Here is a 15,831-nt window from a genome sequence, read left to right as displayed (position 1 = left end):
AAAGGCCTCTCCCATTATTCTCCATTTGCCCCTGGTGTAGTAACGGCCACAGCCTCCCATAAATATGCCAATTTAAACTTAGTGTGCCTCAAATACAAAGCCACATTCTGAGGCAAATCCTTGGCTAGAGCTTTACCACAACGTACTTCAGGGAAGAATCCGTGTCACCACCAACAACGCGAATTCTACGAATGAGAGTAACGTGCCCACCATTTTACTCATAAAAGTGAGCATCATGGAGGGAATGCGCAGTGAAGAATGACACGTTTGCATCGTGTGAATCCACAGCGCAGACACAACTTTTCAGTCAAATCGTAAGCTCGACGTCGTCATTCACCGAAATTGCATTGTTGGCTGCATCGATTGGTCGGTGGAGGGCAGTGTGGTGAAGCTGCACCGAAATATTGCCTCCCAGTGCAGAGAATGGCTTTGAATGTCTGGTGAGCGACAATCACAACAACCGCGAAACAGGAATTCACGACTACTCATTCTCTCAGTTACAAACCCTAGACAAAAATATAATTTTAATAATGCTGAGTGGGGAAGAGTTAAGCTCGAGCAGGAGTTCATCAGCTTGCAGCCACACAAAAACGCCCGTGTAGAACCCCTTACAACATTTCCCCCCGTCTTAGCCATATACTACACATATGATAGATGTATAATAGACGTACAATAGACGTATAATAGACGTTCAAAGCACTGGGTTCCACCAAAACAAAGGTATCAGTGTTTACAGCGCCTCTATATACAACGTCGTCCAACGTTCAACATACCTTCTTGGAGAGCACGACGTGTTTTAGCCGCCTATCAGGGAAAGGGAAGCCCAAGAGTGGCCCGAAATGTGACTTAAAGCAGGGGCCCTACGAACTCGACGAACTTCTATCCTGCTTCATAAAGCAAGTGCGCAAAAACTTGGGGCCCATCGACAACTGCACCAGCGCTCACTTCCTCCTGCCAAAAACATCCAAAATCATACTGGGAAGCTTATTTAATTGAATAGGAAATGTTTAGGAAAATAAGCAACAAGACATTAATGGGAGCCGTAGACTCAAATACTGTGATACAAACAACCCAGATTTTATTCCCCGTCAACAAATACTTTGTTTTCCCTTTAGTGATGCCTCAACCGAGTTGCCGACATCAAATTAGATTTTCGCTGAATAGGGATTGTTTTTTTTATTTCTACCTTGTCTACCCCTGCCACTTCTGTAACGAAGGCAAAAGGTAGGCTTTCGTCCTTATTTTGATGCACTACGCAAGCATCCTACACCTATAGACACAGAATGAAACAGAAAAACAGCAATGAACCTTAAGGGCAAGTAAAACTATTTTTTGTTATTCATGGACAAATGTAACAAAATTAGGCGCATTTAGGTAGCTCCCTATCCTAATAACAAAACTTAAATCACCTTAAAAATATCTTCTACAATTTTTGGACTACAAGACTAATTACCCTCACAAAGTTGGCGGAAAGTTAATTAACAAATAGGGCGAGAACTAAGCAAGATTTTTATGTTAGTATGATCAGGAAGATACATTTTGTGTCGAGAAGGTAGATTATTGCTTTATTTTCTTTAGGTATCTAGAAATAAAGAGAGAAGTTTATTTCGTTATGACATGACAGTATTTTTTTCTGGTCTTGAAATGATTGATTTGAGTGATTGTAGGGTTTAACAAGCCGACGCCACGCAGGCGATGAGGCAGCCATAGTGGAGGGCGCCGGATTAATTTTGCCCGCTTGGGGATCTTTAACGTGCGCCGAAATCTCGTACAAACGGGCGTTTTTGCTTTTCGCCTCCTTTCGCCCACAAACGGGAATCGAACTTGCGTCCTCGTGCTCAGCAGCGCAATGGTTTTGAAAGGAAGGTGAAACTTTTCTTGTTATTTCTTATACCTAAAGGATAGAAAACAATACTGCAATAGCTTCTAGGCATAAAAACGATCTTTTTGATCACACTGACATAAAAATCTTGTTAAGTATTGTCTAACTAATTATGCCTAATGCAGCTTTCAGGTAATTAGTCTTGTAACTCAAAAAGTATAAAAGATACCAAAAGTGATTTCAGTTTTGTTATTACGGTGGTGAACTACATAAAGACTCCTAATTTGACTACATTCGATTCATAAATTAATAAAGTCGCTTTAATTGCCATGTCACCCCTTATCTGAAGCAAGCGAATTTCAAGATTCCGTTCGAGGAAGCGAAATAACAGTGATAAATGGACACAATTGTGTTTTTTTATAACCTCGTGGTCTCATTAAGACACCTATTGTACTTTTTAGAAACTCCAAAGTTTGGAGTAGCCAGCTTATGTTTAGGTTAGAGCTAAACTCTCAAATAAATATTTCTCTCTCTCTAAACAGTTTCACGACCTAAACCGGTTGTTATGATAAATCACGCCCCGAATTCACATTCCTCAACGAAAGTGCCGAAATTCTCGCGCTATAAGGCGCTCGCGTTTCGTTTCATTCCAATACAGCAGACCCTCGTTATGACAAAATCGCTTTATCTGGAATCTCCCGTTGTTGCAAGTGCATCATTTTTCCAACTGCGCATGCAAAGCGCACGTCATACCCGCTTTTAACGAAATATCGCTTATAACGAAATCAGTTTCCTATGCCGAGAAATTCGCTTTAACGCGGGTTTACTTTAGTAAACAAGTGTGCTCCTTGCAACTTCTAGCTGCAGCTCCCAGTCACATTGCAACCTACCCGATACGGCCGCTGCCCCCTCTCAGGGCGGCGTCTCGAAGTCGCTGTACATCTGTCGAAAAGAGGTGTCTGCTTTGCCGTACACCATGGGGCTACCCGACACCCTGGCGGACGACGATGCGTGGTGGTGGTGGCTGCGACCCGGACCGCCCGCCGCCACCATGGGGGGAGGCAGCGGTGGCGGGACGACGGAAGTGACGCCGGCCGACGGAAACCGGAAGTCTCCCATGACGGACGCGATGAGCTGCTTGCGCTTCATGGAGCGCCGTTGCCAGCGAAAGCAAAAGAAGCCGCCGAACATCAGGCCCACGTGGATGGCCGACACGACGAGGGCCGTGATGATGATAGTGTTCTGCGGGTCGCAGCCCACCTCTTCCTCCACTTGGCGAGGAGTCACAGGGGGCTCTGTACACGAAACAGGAAAAAAAAAGAATAAAAAATTTATTATCTCTTTCTAAAGAAAATTGAGAACTCAAGTGCGAAGGCTTTCTAAGATCAAAAACTCCGTCAAACGTGCGTGAATACCTCCGCTGAAGGTGCGTCCAACTTTCCCTGAAAGTGCGTCCAGCCGATCGTCAAACTTTCAAAGACCCAAATCACAAACGAAGAACGAATCCATGCGACGATTTTTCGCGCACTAAGTAAACACATCTACGAACGATCTAAATGTACAGGGACCGGGCAGCTGAACGGGTGGCGCCACCATTCGGCGCTCCCCTCGTTAGTGGAATGAGCCGGTGGATTGGACTGCGCAGCCTTCTGTTGTTTTTGCCGTGTTTGCTTCGGTGCCTTGAATGTTTCGGTGGAGTTGTGAGGGGATATGTGCGGTGAAACGAAGTCTAGACCGATGTGTTTGGTTCTTAGATGCAGTAACGGCTGCGTAAACTTGTTGGATGCTTCTAAAGTTGGGTATGGGCTACAATGACATGAGCGCTTTTGCAGCGATCTACGCTTCGCTCCACCTGATCTGAGTAAGAATAAAACTGCTATTATTAGTGTTCATTTCTTCTTAAATGCACTAGCGGGTGCGTAAACTTTGTGGACGCTTCTAAGGTTGGGAACGGGCTACATTGACATGAGCGCTTTTTGCCATGCTCTGCGCCTGTCGCCGCGCTATCTGAGTAAGAATAAGATATAATTAGTAGTATTCATCTCAAACACTTTAAATTATGTTCAGTGGTTGCAATGACAACGGTTTCCACGCCAGCCTTAACGGCTGGATACCTCGACGCGTGTGCCTTGAAGAGAAAGGCACTTACGTACGAGATCGATTACTGTGTAGCCGTGCAAACGTCGCGGCAGTTGACACTTTCTTTTTGTAACCGTGAGCTTTGTGCTCTCGGTTTTCGTGAGTGACAGCATGCGAGCCTGAGAGCCGAAGCGGCGCTCCCACGTTTGTAGTGGTCGTTTTATCAAGAGCCAAAGTTATTCAACCACCCACAAGCCCAAGCTACAAACCATCCCCCCTCCTCTCCCCGTTTCACCCCGTGCGTGGAATAAAGGCTAGCACCGATAGTTAAAAATTTGGCAGTGTTAACTTCAGCCCGTGTTTTTTAATGCTGAAGTATTCTTGGCCAAGTACCTAAAAAATCGTGTAATGCGTTGTGAAGACTCCAAAAACGCGCGACTATAGTTGCCTCAAATAGAGGCGCATCATCCCGAGTCCTCCAGCACAGGCGCATTTCCGACATGCTGTAAGCAGTTAGGATATGGAGAAGGGTGCTAAAGTGCCAAATTAAAAAAGCAGCATCATGTACTTTTCTGCCTAACGATGACAATAGTTGAACGCGAAGCCTTTCGTGCGAAATAGAATGGGAAAGGGTCAGAGTCAAAGACACTGCGATAAAAAGACCAAACTGCGTGCTAGTCAAATTGAAAGCTCAACTGGTCACAGTTTAAATCCACAAGGCCACTAAGGAAACCCACGCGACAAAGCTTTGCGATAAACCGTCATCGTTGTTAGACGGAGGAGTGCACGATTTTTCAAGGGTAGGTGGCAACTTGTAAAACTCGACCGCAGCATTCACTTGTGAAACTTAGGGCCGGCTTTTGGCGCCCTCCTGTCTCTTGTCCCTCAACTCGGCAGGAATCGGTTTTCGAAAAGCCATTAACCAACTAGCCAGCAACCATTGCAAGTCTTATAAGGCAATGCTTTCCCACGAAAAGCAATAACCTTCTACTATCATGCGGTATTTATTCTGCAGTGTAAACGATTCCCGATGGCTGTAGTACACGTATTTCTGTGAAACTAAACACGTTTCCACCGTAATTAATGAAGTTACGGAGCGTCGTCTATCACAATTTCAGTTTTGGGGTAAATCTTAGAAGGCACCACCAACTTTGTCATTCGCTTGCGCACTACGCCGTTTCGTCATCAAATGCCAAAGGCCAGCGTTGTTTCATTCTTGGATCGGCTGCACACACCGGCTTTGTAAGAGCATTTAGCTGCAATATATTCCTCGATACGCCAAACTGCAAGCAGGCATGAAAAGTTTGCACGAACGAACGGACTTGCACTTCCAGCTTGACTTTCAGCTTGGCGCATTGATCACCGTCTCCTATTGGTAATTACTGAGTATGGGCGTAAATCACACACATGGCATGCCTCCTAAAGGTCGCCTCTACATTCAAGATTTACCGATCTGAAAAAGTCCTTGCAGTTATTTACGCTTTGAATACCGCGCCGCAGCAGAACGACAGAAAGCCACGCACAACTACGCTGCGCTGACCACCACCGGCATTCCACTGACGAGTGGTTCGTCACGGGCGGCGCTGTTGCCTGTAGCGACGGTGGTGCCATACAACGGCCGCCCGGTCCCTATACGGATGCGTAGTTTATGAGATAAGGGTATACTATTCTACTCATTCGTCATGATTGGTGCGTGTATTGTCTTGTCTAGAACCGTTCCTATTGCGCGATTTTTAAGTAACCGTTTTGAAACAATGGAATCCCGGTTTCACGCACGCGCGGTGTGTCTAGAGATCCTATCAGAGCTTTTCGGTAGTTCAACCGGTCTATAGGGAAATGCATTAGACCCGCAGCCGTGGCTCAGTGGCTAAGGCATTGCGCTGCTGAGCACAAGGTCGCGGGTTCAATTCTTGGCCCCGGCTGCAGCTTTTCCGATGGAGGAGAAAAGCAAAAACGCCTGTGTGATTAATCCGGAGCCCTCCACTACGGCGTGCCTCATCGCCTGCGTTGCTTGATTGATTGATTGTTTGTGGGGTTTATCGCGCCGACGCAACGCAGGCGATGAGGCGCGCCGTACTGGAGTGCTCCGGATTAATTTTGACCACCTGTGGATCTTTATCGTGCGCCGAAATCTCGTACACGCGGGCGTTTTTGCTTTTCGCCTCCATCAGAAAAGCGGCCGCCGCGGCCGGGAATCAAACCCGCGACCTCGTGCTCAGCAGCGCAACGCCTTAGCCACTGAGCCACCGCGGCGGGTATCGCCTGCGTTGCGTCGGCGCGTTAATCCCTACAATCAATCAATCAATCAATCAATCAATCAATCAATCAATCAATCAATCAATCAATCAATCAATCAATCAATCAATCAATCAATCAATCAATCAATCAATCAATCAATCAAATGCATTAGTTTTTTTAGAGGACGCCATCGGTGCCACTGAGAAAGTTTTCGGTTTAACATACTAAAGGTTAAGTCCTTTGCGCAGGAATTAGTAGTAGTAGTAGTAGTAGTAGTAGTAGTAATAGTAGACACTTTGCCCAGACTGTGGAGTTCTCGAAGACACCCAGCATGGATTCTACTCGTGTCCTTGTTCTTAATGGGAAAGAAACACCGTGAAGCCTTCTCTGGGACTGCCTCTATTCGCCCAATCTCCTTACAGGAACTTCTTGGCCCGTGGTCAACATCAGTAACGGCACGTAGCGCAACAAAAGCCGTTAGAATTCCTTCATGACACTGGACTCGGTAGAACATAGTAAATTCTTGAAAATATAAGTGTATCGCCTGATTGCGAGTGTACGTCTCGCGTGAGTTTCTGTTTGTGTACCTCTTCGCGTGTAAACGAATTTTTTATGTCACTTTCACTCCGTCTGGCGTAGCAAGATGGGCGACTGGTCTGGCTAACCTCGCCAGTTCAGTAAAGATTTCCCTTCTCCACCCCTCCTCCTCCTCCTCCTCCTCCTCCTCCTCCTTCTATTACTCCACCTCCTAGGAGAAACCCTTCTAGATAAGGAAGGCAATCAGCTATTCAGGAGGAGGTGGGAGAGTGGTATAAATTTATGTGCGACCTTATGTGGAACGACCTTCCCTGCTCCATTGTTTCAACCACCTGCCCATTAAATTTCATTAGCAAATGTCAGTAGTCACCTGTGTTCATAGAACTAATGCGTTCAAATGTGTATTTTTCTGTATATCCACCCCTTATGTAATACCCCCCAGTGGGGTCCTTAAGGAAATAAAGATGAAAAATGAATAATGCGATGACGATTGTATTCATTAACGAATACACGAACACTCCCCTTAACCTACGCGAATGTTAGTGAAGAGTCATTTGGGTGTCATTCTGTCTTTCATTCTAAGGAGTGAAATTTCACCCCACCCAACATTCCTTTCCCGCGTCAGCGAGGATACGGGTGGGAAGCCATTGCCTGACGTTAAAGAGGGCGGGCGCGAGATGACCACCATCTTCACGATGTGTGGAGTTGGTCTTGTGGACGTGCCGTAAAAATCTCATACGTGCGGAGGAGTTTCTCCTTCGAGACAGCGATACATTCCGCGAAAAATAAAAGTCAGAACAAGTGGGATCGTGATAAGTCTAATTTGTTAGCAGAAGAGCGGCGATGGTTGGTTTCGCCTACAGATGCAGTGGGTCGAAAATTTGCATAACTACGAGTATGTGGCCTCGTTAGTCCGGTCACGACTGGCCCTGGCCCGTATGGTTAGGTCTAACTTTCGCAACGTCCCGGCAAAGCCGCCCACAGCTAGTTAGCCGTAGAATATGAAGCAATACATCCGTGTGAGCAACCCTGAACGGAGGGATTTCGCAATCTTCAAGTTTCGCCGATGGAGTGGTCCATTCCTCTCGACGTGCGAAAATTTAGAAACGGGTTTTCTCAGGGACTTCATACAGAGGCTACAGTAAAGATGACGAGGCTCTCAAAAACAAAAATCCCTTCTAGCGCAAAATATATGTTTCAATGCGTTTTCTTTCGTATAATATAATGAAATCTTTGCTTCCATAAAGTATATTCGTATTTTTTTTTTACTTTCTTGAAACTATAAAGTTACAATCCAGTATATCTTCAGCAACTCTTTGTTTAGCACTGCATTGGATGAAGAGAACGCCCTTTCACAATACCGTCGGGTATTCTAAACGCCAGCATTGACGGCAGAATGGGCAGTAACTCGGGCGGGCAGTTTTTTTTTTTCTCTAGAATTGCAACTTTTTAAAAACACTCATTGGCTTCCAACTAGAATTTGCGGCTTCAATTTGAGATCCTAGTCAAGGACAACTATTAAAGCCCTTTTAATCCTTCCAAAAGTATGCCGGCAGTTTTGTACCGAGTAATTTTAATCACCCAGTTATCATCCCTAACACGAAATTCAGTTTACTTTTGCCTAATATCGGCTTCAGCCGAAACGTATTACGTAAATGCTTGCTTCACAGGATCTCCTGCTATCATATACTTAACGTTCTCTTTTGACATGTCTACAGCTGTCCGTCTGGATCATGATCATAAAATCCCATAAATTGATTAAAACACCAACCGCATACTATCGTTTCCTTGTGCCTCGTACATCTATGATCGTAACCGTATTAGCCGCCTAACCGTGCGTTTTGTGATAGCAATGCGCTCTCGTATATTGTGTATATTTCGTATTGCTGATTGTTTCCTACGCTTGGGGATCTGCGCTTTCTGAGTTGCAAATTATTGTAACCCACTCTTTTTTTTAGCGCACTACCCGGGCGTTGAGGGAAATGCAAATGAATGAACGAATGAATGAATAGTTTGTTATATATCTAACTACCCAATTAATTCATTATTAACCATCCAAACTCATCGGTATTTCACCTCCTACCCAAATAAATGTTATCTACTACTACTAAATGTAAATAAATAAATAAATATAAATATAAGTAAGTCAGTAAATAAATAAATAAAAATAAATAAATAAATAAATAAATAGTGGTCTCACCCTTCATTTCGATCAGTTCGATGAAAACAAGAGTTGTTTAGAATTTGCTATTTTTCTTGATAAACAAAAACAACCAGCAATTTTAGGGCGTACGCATACTTATCTGCAAATAAATGCGACCGCCACGTAAACTTTACATAACAAATTGCTACTTTGCTCACTGGACAGCATGCTGCTGAAAAGAGCTCGATAAAGTCCGCTCAAACTTCCTACAGGTAAAACTTTGTTTAAACATGATTGGGCAAGACGGCAGAACATTAGATGCTTCAGGGCAATGCGAGCCTCCATCCAGTTTAAGTTGTTCACTGTGCCACGGATGCCTCCACGTACAAAAAATTAGAACGCACGGGGCTTAAGTTGTAAAGGATAGAAATCACAGCACGAAAATGGAGATAACGGGTACTAAAACTCGTGAGTAATGCTATCCGCTATGCCTTACCACATTGGAGCTGTTCCAAAAGTTCAAGGACAAACCAGTCGTTCATTCACGACCAAAAGATAAAAAGCCAACCGAACCCAGGAATCTCCAACCTACATAAAACAAAGCGGGCTTACATTTGTTCGCAATACGATGCCGAACAATTTATACGTGAGAGGCATTATGAGGAAACGCCTTGACGTCTATTTCTTTCTCTTTTTCGAGAGAGGATGAAATCCGCGGACTGAAAAGGAATAGAGCCGCGTTGGTCAACGACACCGGCACGGAGTCGCAGAAAATTCGACCTCGAAACATACCACACATCGTACTTTACGACGGCTGCGATAAGATAAGGCCTTCACAAAGCGGATACCGCGTAATATGGTCGTAACTTTAGTTCGCTTGCGCGTTGTGAAGGTGTAGCAGTCGTGTGAGCCCTCTTAACGCACACATTTCAAATACTTGTGCACATCTCCAGTGGTTTAGATGAGCAGTTACATCATGGTTTCTGTGGCGATATTTAGGATTGGCTTATCATCGTGTTCATCACCATCCATATCCCATGTATATCGTGATGTATTACTCCTACTCCCCCCTTCCTACTCTTCTCCTTTTTTCGCTCTTTCGTCTCAGTTCGTTCATGTGGGGTAGCAAGCTCCACCGTTAGTGGGGCTGAACTCGTCAGTTTTCATTAGATCTCTATCTCTCTCTCTCTCTCTCTCTCTCTCTCTGTTCACAAACACACACACGCATGCACAGACAGGCACGCACGCACGCACACACGCACACATGCACACCTGCTCCGCCACACACCGACTATCCTGGTGTTGCCTGAAATTTTAATGATGATGACGACGACGGCGACGACGATGATGATGGTTGGGTGTTTATGGCGCAAGGCCAACTAGGGCAAATAGTGCCATAACAGTGTTTATGTATGACGGATGAAGAGGTGAACTCTAAAATCGTTCAACAAAAACAAAATTGACTGATTGATTGCATCGTTTAACGCGCCGACGCAACGCAGGCGATGAGGCGTGCTGTAGTGGAGGGCTCTGGATTAATTTTGACCACCTAGAGATCTTTAGCGTGCGCTGAAATATCGAACACACGGGCGTTTTCGCTTTTCGCCTCCAACAGAAAAGCGGCCGCCGCGGCAGGGAATCGAACCCGCGTCCTCGTGCTCAGAACAAAAACAAAATTAAAATCAGTAGAAGGCAATGAGGATGGCTGGTGTAAAAGGCCAGGTTGTGATTGCGCGTGGCATGAAATTGGTCTAAAAAACTACGCGTTATAGGAAATGAGGTGTGTAAACGTGATTTCGCTAAGAAACTTAAACGCGTGTTCTTGCTCGCCCGTCATTATTTCCATCCATTACCTTGATTGGGAGGCTTCCCGCTCCGACAGAGGGCCTCTGCCTAGGAACACTCTTGGCTTTTTACCGCGCAGCACCACTGAACTAAGCGAACTTCATACACACGCGACGCGATTTCCGAGGTGAGGGCATATACGTCTGCGCAACAAAAATTAACAACCTAGGCCACCGCGCAGCCTTAAAAAAACCTGCACTTCAATGCACAGAGGATACTTATAAAAACAGCGCCAGCGAAAGCATGCGGCAAACGGTGCAACCGAGCACCGACACCACCTTCCGTTTTCGTTTTCGCTCATCTTACGTTACAAGATAAGAAATCTTACTCGCAACCGAAGCTTTAGTTGAGGCAGTCGAAACTCCTTCCCTGGCTGACACGAAACATCCTAGAGCATTTGCGTCACTTACAATTACCAGAGCTTTAAAAAGATGCAGCGCATGCCGTCGGGACACAATAGCCCAGCAAACTCTCTTTTAAGCGGAATGAAGACGCATCTCGCCTAGCTCGCAGACATCCTCGCGACATACTCCTGTAACGCAGAGCCATGCTCTCTATCTAATAGCCAGGAGTGTCTCTCGGCAGTGGCGCGCGCGTATCTAGGAGACCGAAAGCTCTCCCGGAATTCGTCTTCATTAGTCCCCCCCTGACAACCGGGGGTGCATAATGCAGACACGACTTCCTCACCTCGTTTTCGGCTCCGGGGCGGCTGGTAGCCACTGCCGCCACCGGCGGCGTTCCTCGCCCAGCCGTTGTCGGGCTTCACGCCGTTGTCTTCGCCGACCATAATGGCCAGCGAGAGCGGAACTTCCTCCGGGTACGGCTTCTCCGTCGTTGCGACAATCTCCTCCCGCAGTCCGTACCCTCCCGCTCCTCCCCTCTCGTGCACGAACTGGCCGCTGGAATTCGTCCGACCCGGCATGCCGTTGTTGTTGTCCACGCCGCCGTCGACTTGCACTCTCGTTCCGTTCTCGACGAAATCCAATGCGTTGTTCCCTCCTCCCCCGTCCCTCGGGTACGGCTGCCAGTTCGTGTCGACGGGGTGTCTGTCGCGGTGGTGTCCCCCGCCGTGGTCCATTCCGAACGAAGTGCTGCCGGGAACGCTTTCGCGAACGACTGGCAGAGTTGGAGGAGCTTTTAGTTGCTGCTCTTTGTCAACGGACACTTCATCTTGGCGCATTCGCGTCACCGACTCGTTTTTGTGGGTAACCGGACGGTTGACCTCATGATCGCCGTTTTTGTAACGGGGTTCTTGTTTTATGTCAGGCTGTTGCTGCCGGTTCCTAGGGTCGTTGTAGTCAAACCTGGCACCGTAGTAAGGGTGATGAACCGGGTTTATGACCGGTCTTGGCGGCACCCCGTACGGCCCTGCGCCCCACGCACCGCCATGGCGGTAACTCTCACTTGGCTGAGCTACTTTACCATGGCTGACGCCTGGCGGGAACATCCGTTGCCGCTGTTGGGCTACTTTACCATGGCTGACGTCTGGCGGGAACATCCGTTGCGGCTGTTGGTCGTAGCTACGCCCGTACGGTCGCTGACCACCGTACGGCGGTGGCCCGTAGTGGCGACCGTAGCCCAATCCGTAGCCACCGTAAGGCTGGGAAGTGAGATCGAAAGGAACAGCGGTGGCTTGCTGCAATGACATTGGAGGGGCGTGATGGTTAGGGACACTGGGAGGATCTGAGTTGCGGAAAACGACGGCTGATGAGACTTGTTCGATCGTTTCGGCATTCTTGGACGGCTGTTCAGGACTGCTGACGTTGCCTTCGTCGGGCAGATACATTTCCTGCTTTCGAAACATCAGATGTGGTTCGGCATCGTCTTCCTCAGCCTCCTCCGAATCCAAATAAGCTGTTTCGTTTGTATCGGGAAAAGGAGTCAGTGTCGGGGTGACGCTCTGCTCTGTTACTCCTTCCGTCACAGTGGAGTTCTCGGGCGTTTCATTGACGCTCTCCTCGCTGGTGTCGTTTGTTGAGATCTCAACCAGAGTCGTCGATGACTCCACTGTAGTCTCGACGTTGGTTGTCGTAAGTGGCTCTGTGGTCGCGCTCGTTTCGGTGACAGTTTCCATGTTCGCTTCCGTGGTCTCCGGCACACTGTCCGTCGAAAGCACCGTCACAGTTGTCGGGGGTTCAGTCGCGGTCGTCGGCGGCTCTGCCGTCGTCGTAGTCCGCACGATATACGGCCTTATCACGATCGTAGGCTTGTGAGCTGTCAAAAAGAGCGGCCTACTTCTGTTGCTTCTAAACGCAAACCTCGGCTGAAGCAGCGACAGGTCCCGTCTTCTTCGACCGAAGGACTCCGTGCCGCCTTGACAGCGAACCTACGGGAAAAGTAAAGAAAATCGATGTCGGAAACTTTGGAATAACGCGTCATAATCTATTCACGGAATAATGAAGATATCTGCTGATCATCTATAATGTGCATGCTAAGATAAGAGGGAGAAAAAACGACGAAGAGCTGCATGAAGATTGGGTGCTTACCGGATCGCACCTCTCTTGGCAGAACCTTATTTGCACTTCGAAGTTGACCATTCCCGATGAAGGGAAGCGAAATGCCTTGAAAGTGGCGAAAAGGGCACCCGGTTGCCTGTAGTCGGTCCGGAGCGGCGGGAATATGCTGGGATCAACCGGACACCTGCGCATGAAGTTCAACATACCACGAGCACACACCGTAAGATTTCTGAATCTTGAAAGAAATTTCTAAAGTTTGTGTCTGAGTGTTTTCAGTGTTAAGTATACAGTTCACACATGCCGGAAGTAGAAATATATTTTGTACATTGAAATTCAAGCGCCAAACGAAGACGTTTCGAACTAATCTAATTGACATGGAGACCGACACATTTTTAAAAGACGCTGATTGCTGGGCATGTCATATCTGTGTGTAAGAAAGAATGAAGATGCCTTATACACATAAGTTGGTAGCATAAACTTGATAGATTTTGTCTGACCATCCCATGATATAGTTTAAGCGCGTTAGGTTAAATTTTTGCGGCTGATTTCGTATCATGTATAATCAAAAGCGTACCCTCTACACCAGACATCGTCATTGTGTTTAAATGTTTTTACTGTTTTTCTTATTTACCGGTTTTAGTACTTACCGTTTCATCTCTGTTTGTTAACCAATTCGTGTTTGGCGCTCTCTGCCCCAGTTGGCATTGCAACATAATAGTCCTACCATCACCATTAAACTTATTTTGTGCACCGTTTGGCTTTCTTTGATTAACATTCCCTGGCTAAAAGAAAATAGCTTGCATGTTCAGTCTTATTAGCCGACTATCCAAATATACCTTCAATGCAAGAGCACTGCAAGAGCGAGCGGGACGCGTGCACGCGTCCTACGTGCACGGGGGACTCTGGCCTAAATACTTTAGTTGACGTCCTCCCTCCCGCGCAGCAAAGAAGGCGCCAAATTTAAATATCAGATGTGTCTCAACTACGCTAAAGCTGCTTTCGGGGATTGTGTGGCTATTAAATGACCGGGAACCTAAAATGAATTCAGGGCACGGAGCTCCGAACGTCCCAGGGGAGCTCTGGATCCTGATTTATTAACCTTTTCGCTCTCTATTAACAAATTCTCTTTGGCCGATTTTGCACTTAGACCTACATGACCTGTGAGGTACCAGACCACCCGCAGTCCATCATGGTAAGGTTTACGCACACCGAATGCATTGTGTATTCGAGCCAAGATTAGATAATTACCGTATTCTCGCGCATTTCACCCGCCCCTGCATATAATCCGCACCCCCACTTTCAGCCGGCCAGAAAAGAAAAAAGATCCTCGCGCATTTCCCGCACATTTGATACAGGAAAGGCTGCACCAAAGCTACTGCTCAAGCAACACTTCACGTACTACGTAGACAGGAAAAGCGTATATATAGCATGTAAAATACACTTACTGCAAGGCGATAGTCACAATTCAATAATAAAATTCAGCTGTTAGCGTACGCTCGTCCTTGTTTTTCTTTCTTGTCCTTGTATGTTTTGCGGAATCGCTGCCATTGAAGGCTTAGTCAATGTAACTGCGTAGGAGCTTCACGGCACGACGTGCATTGCCGTGAAGCTGCACTCAAAGAAAAACCCCGCGTATTATCCGCACCCCTACAATGCCACTGAAATTTCCGTATTTTTGCTGCGGGTTATACGCGCGAAAATACGGTAAGCAGGTTCAGTATTGGATCAAGGACTGCACTCTAGGTTCAGCTTGTTTGGAAATGCTCCAGACTTCCCTAACGTTATACGGTTCAGTGACTGGCTTAGTTATTAGTTAACCAGAGAAGAAAGTTAGGCTAGAATATAAATGCAATGATACTGTCAAGGATAGGAAAAAAGGCGGAACACCAACAGGAAGGATGGACTGCCATGCCTTATTGTCCCTGTTCCATGCATTCGGCGCTAATAGGAACCATAGAAGCATTGTGCGTCAGATACGAACCCCTACGAACGCTAGGAGTTCTTTTCATTTTGGTTCCGCCCCAGTTAGCCGATCTTATCTGCAGTACACACTCATTAAAACGAAGCGTCTGAGACAATAGGATCAATTCGTTATATTCCGAATTTCGTTGAAATCGGGTATGATTAGCTCTTTATTAAGTCGTCTGGTGGCCGTGAAAAAACCTTGAATAAAGCGAAAATTCGCATAACGCAATTTCAATATAACGATGGTTTACTCTAAGTAGTTTCGCAACACTATTACAAGTCCCTTTTAAACAAACTCCACCCCAAACACCCCCCCGTCGCGCTCAGATTTCGCTGAGAGATCTAATTTTATCAACCGTTTCGTCTATCACTAGGATCGGCGACTGCACTTGCCCGCTTATTTCGAAATCGGATAATAACACCTTTCACATATCAAGGCAGCTTTTGAACAACCATTTCTGAGGTCTCTAACCCCGTATTTAGAAAGAAAATTCAACTTATGCCGTAAGGTAGGTTTTCGTAAGGATCGGAAATAAACCAAAATAAGAAAAGGCCACCACGGACTTCTTCAAGGCGCCCTTATCAAAAGCACCCTTTTCGTATCAAGGTAGTTTCGTAACTTTGGTAGGCACCGAAACAAGACACTTTTACCTATAGGCGCTGCGCACTTTCTCTTGGCGCCAAAGAAAGCACCGCTGTTACCGGGGCTCCCAAAAATAACCCTCAAAAGTTGTCCACATAGGCGC

At 46.5% G+C, this 15,831-nt stretch overlaps 1 protein-coding gene across 1 annotated transcript in view; it reads right to left on the bottom strand.

Annotated features, from left to right (window-relative positions):
- Positions 1–2,368: 2,368 nt before the first annotated feature.
- LOC144163202 (uncharacterized) overlaps positions 2,369–15,831 on the bottom strand; it is a 115,770-nt gene continuing 102,307 nt past the window's right edge. Inside the window, exons 20-22 of the mRNA XM_077694038.1 lie at positions 13,151–13,304; positions 11,352–12,990; positions 2,369–3,117 (exon numbers count right to left, since the gene is read on the bottom strand). Of these exons, the coding sequence (XP_077550164.1) occupies positions 2,735–3,117; positions 11,352–12,990; positions 13,151–13,304 (2,176 nt within the window). The 3' untranslated portion in view covers positions 2,369–2,734. The remainder of the gene's footprint in view (positions 3,118–11,351; positions 12,991–13,150; positions 13,305–15,831) is intronic.

The sequence above is a fragment of the Haemaphysalis longicornis genome, unplaced genomic scaffold (assembly GCF_048455015.1).
Source record: "Haemaphysalis longicornis isolate Haplotype H1 unplaced genomic scaffold, Haemaphysalis longicornis Haplotype H1 scaffold_12, whole genome shotgun sequence".
NCBI lineage: Eukaryota > Metazoa > Arthropoda > Arachnida > Ixodida > Ixodidae > Haemaphysalis > Haemaphysalis longicornis.
The sequence above is the reverse complement of the archived record's forward strand: the minus strand, read 5'-3'. Positions and strand labels throughout refer to the sequence as shown.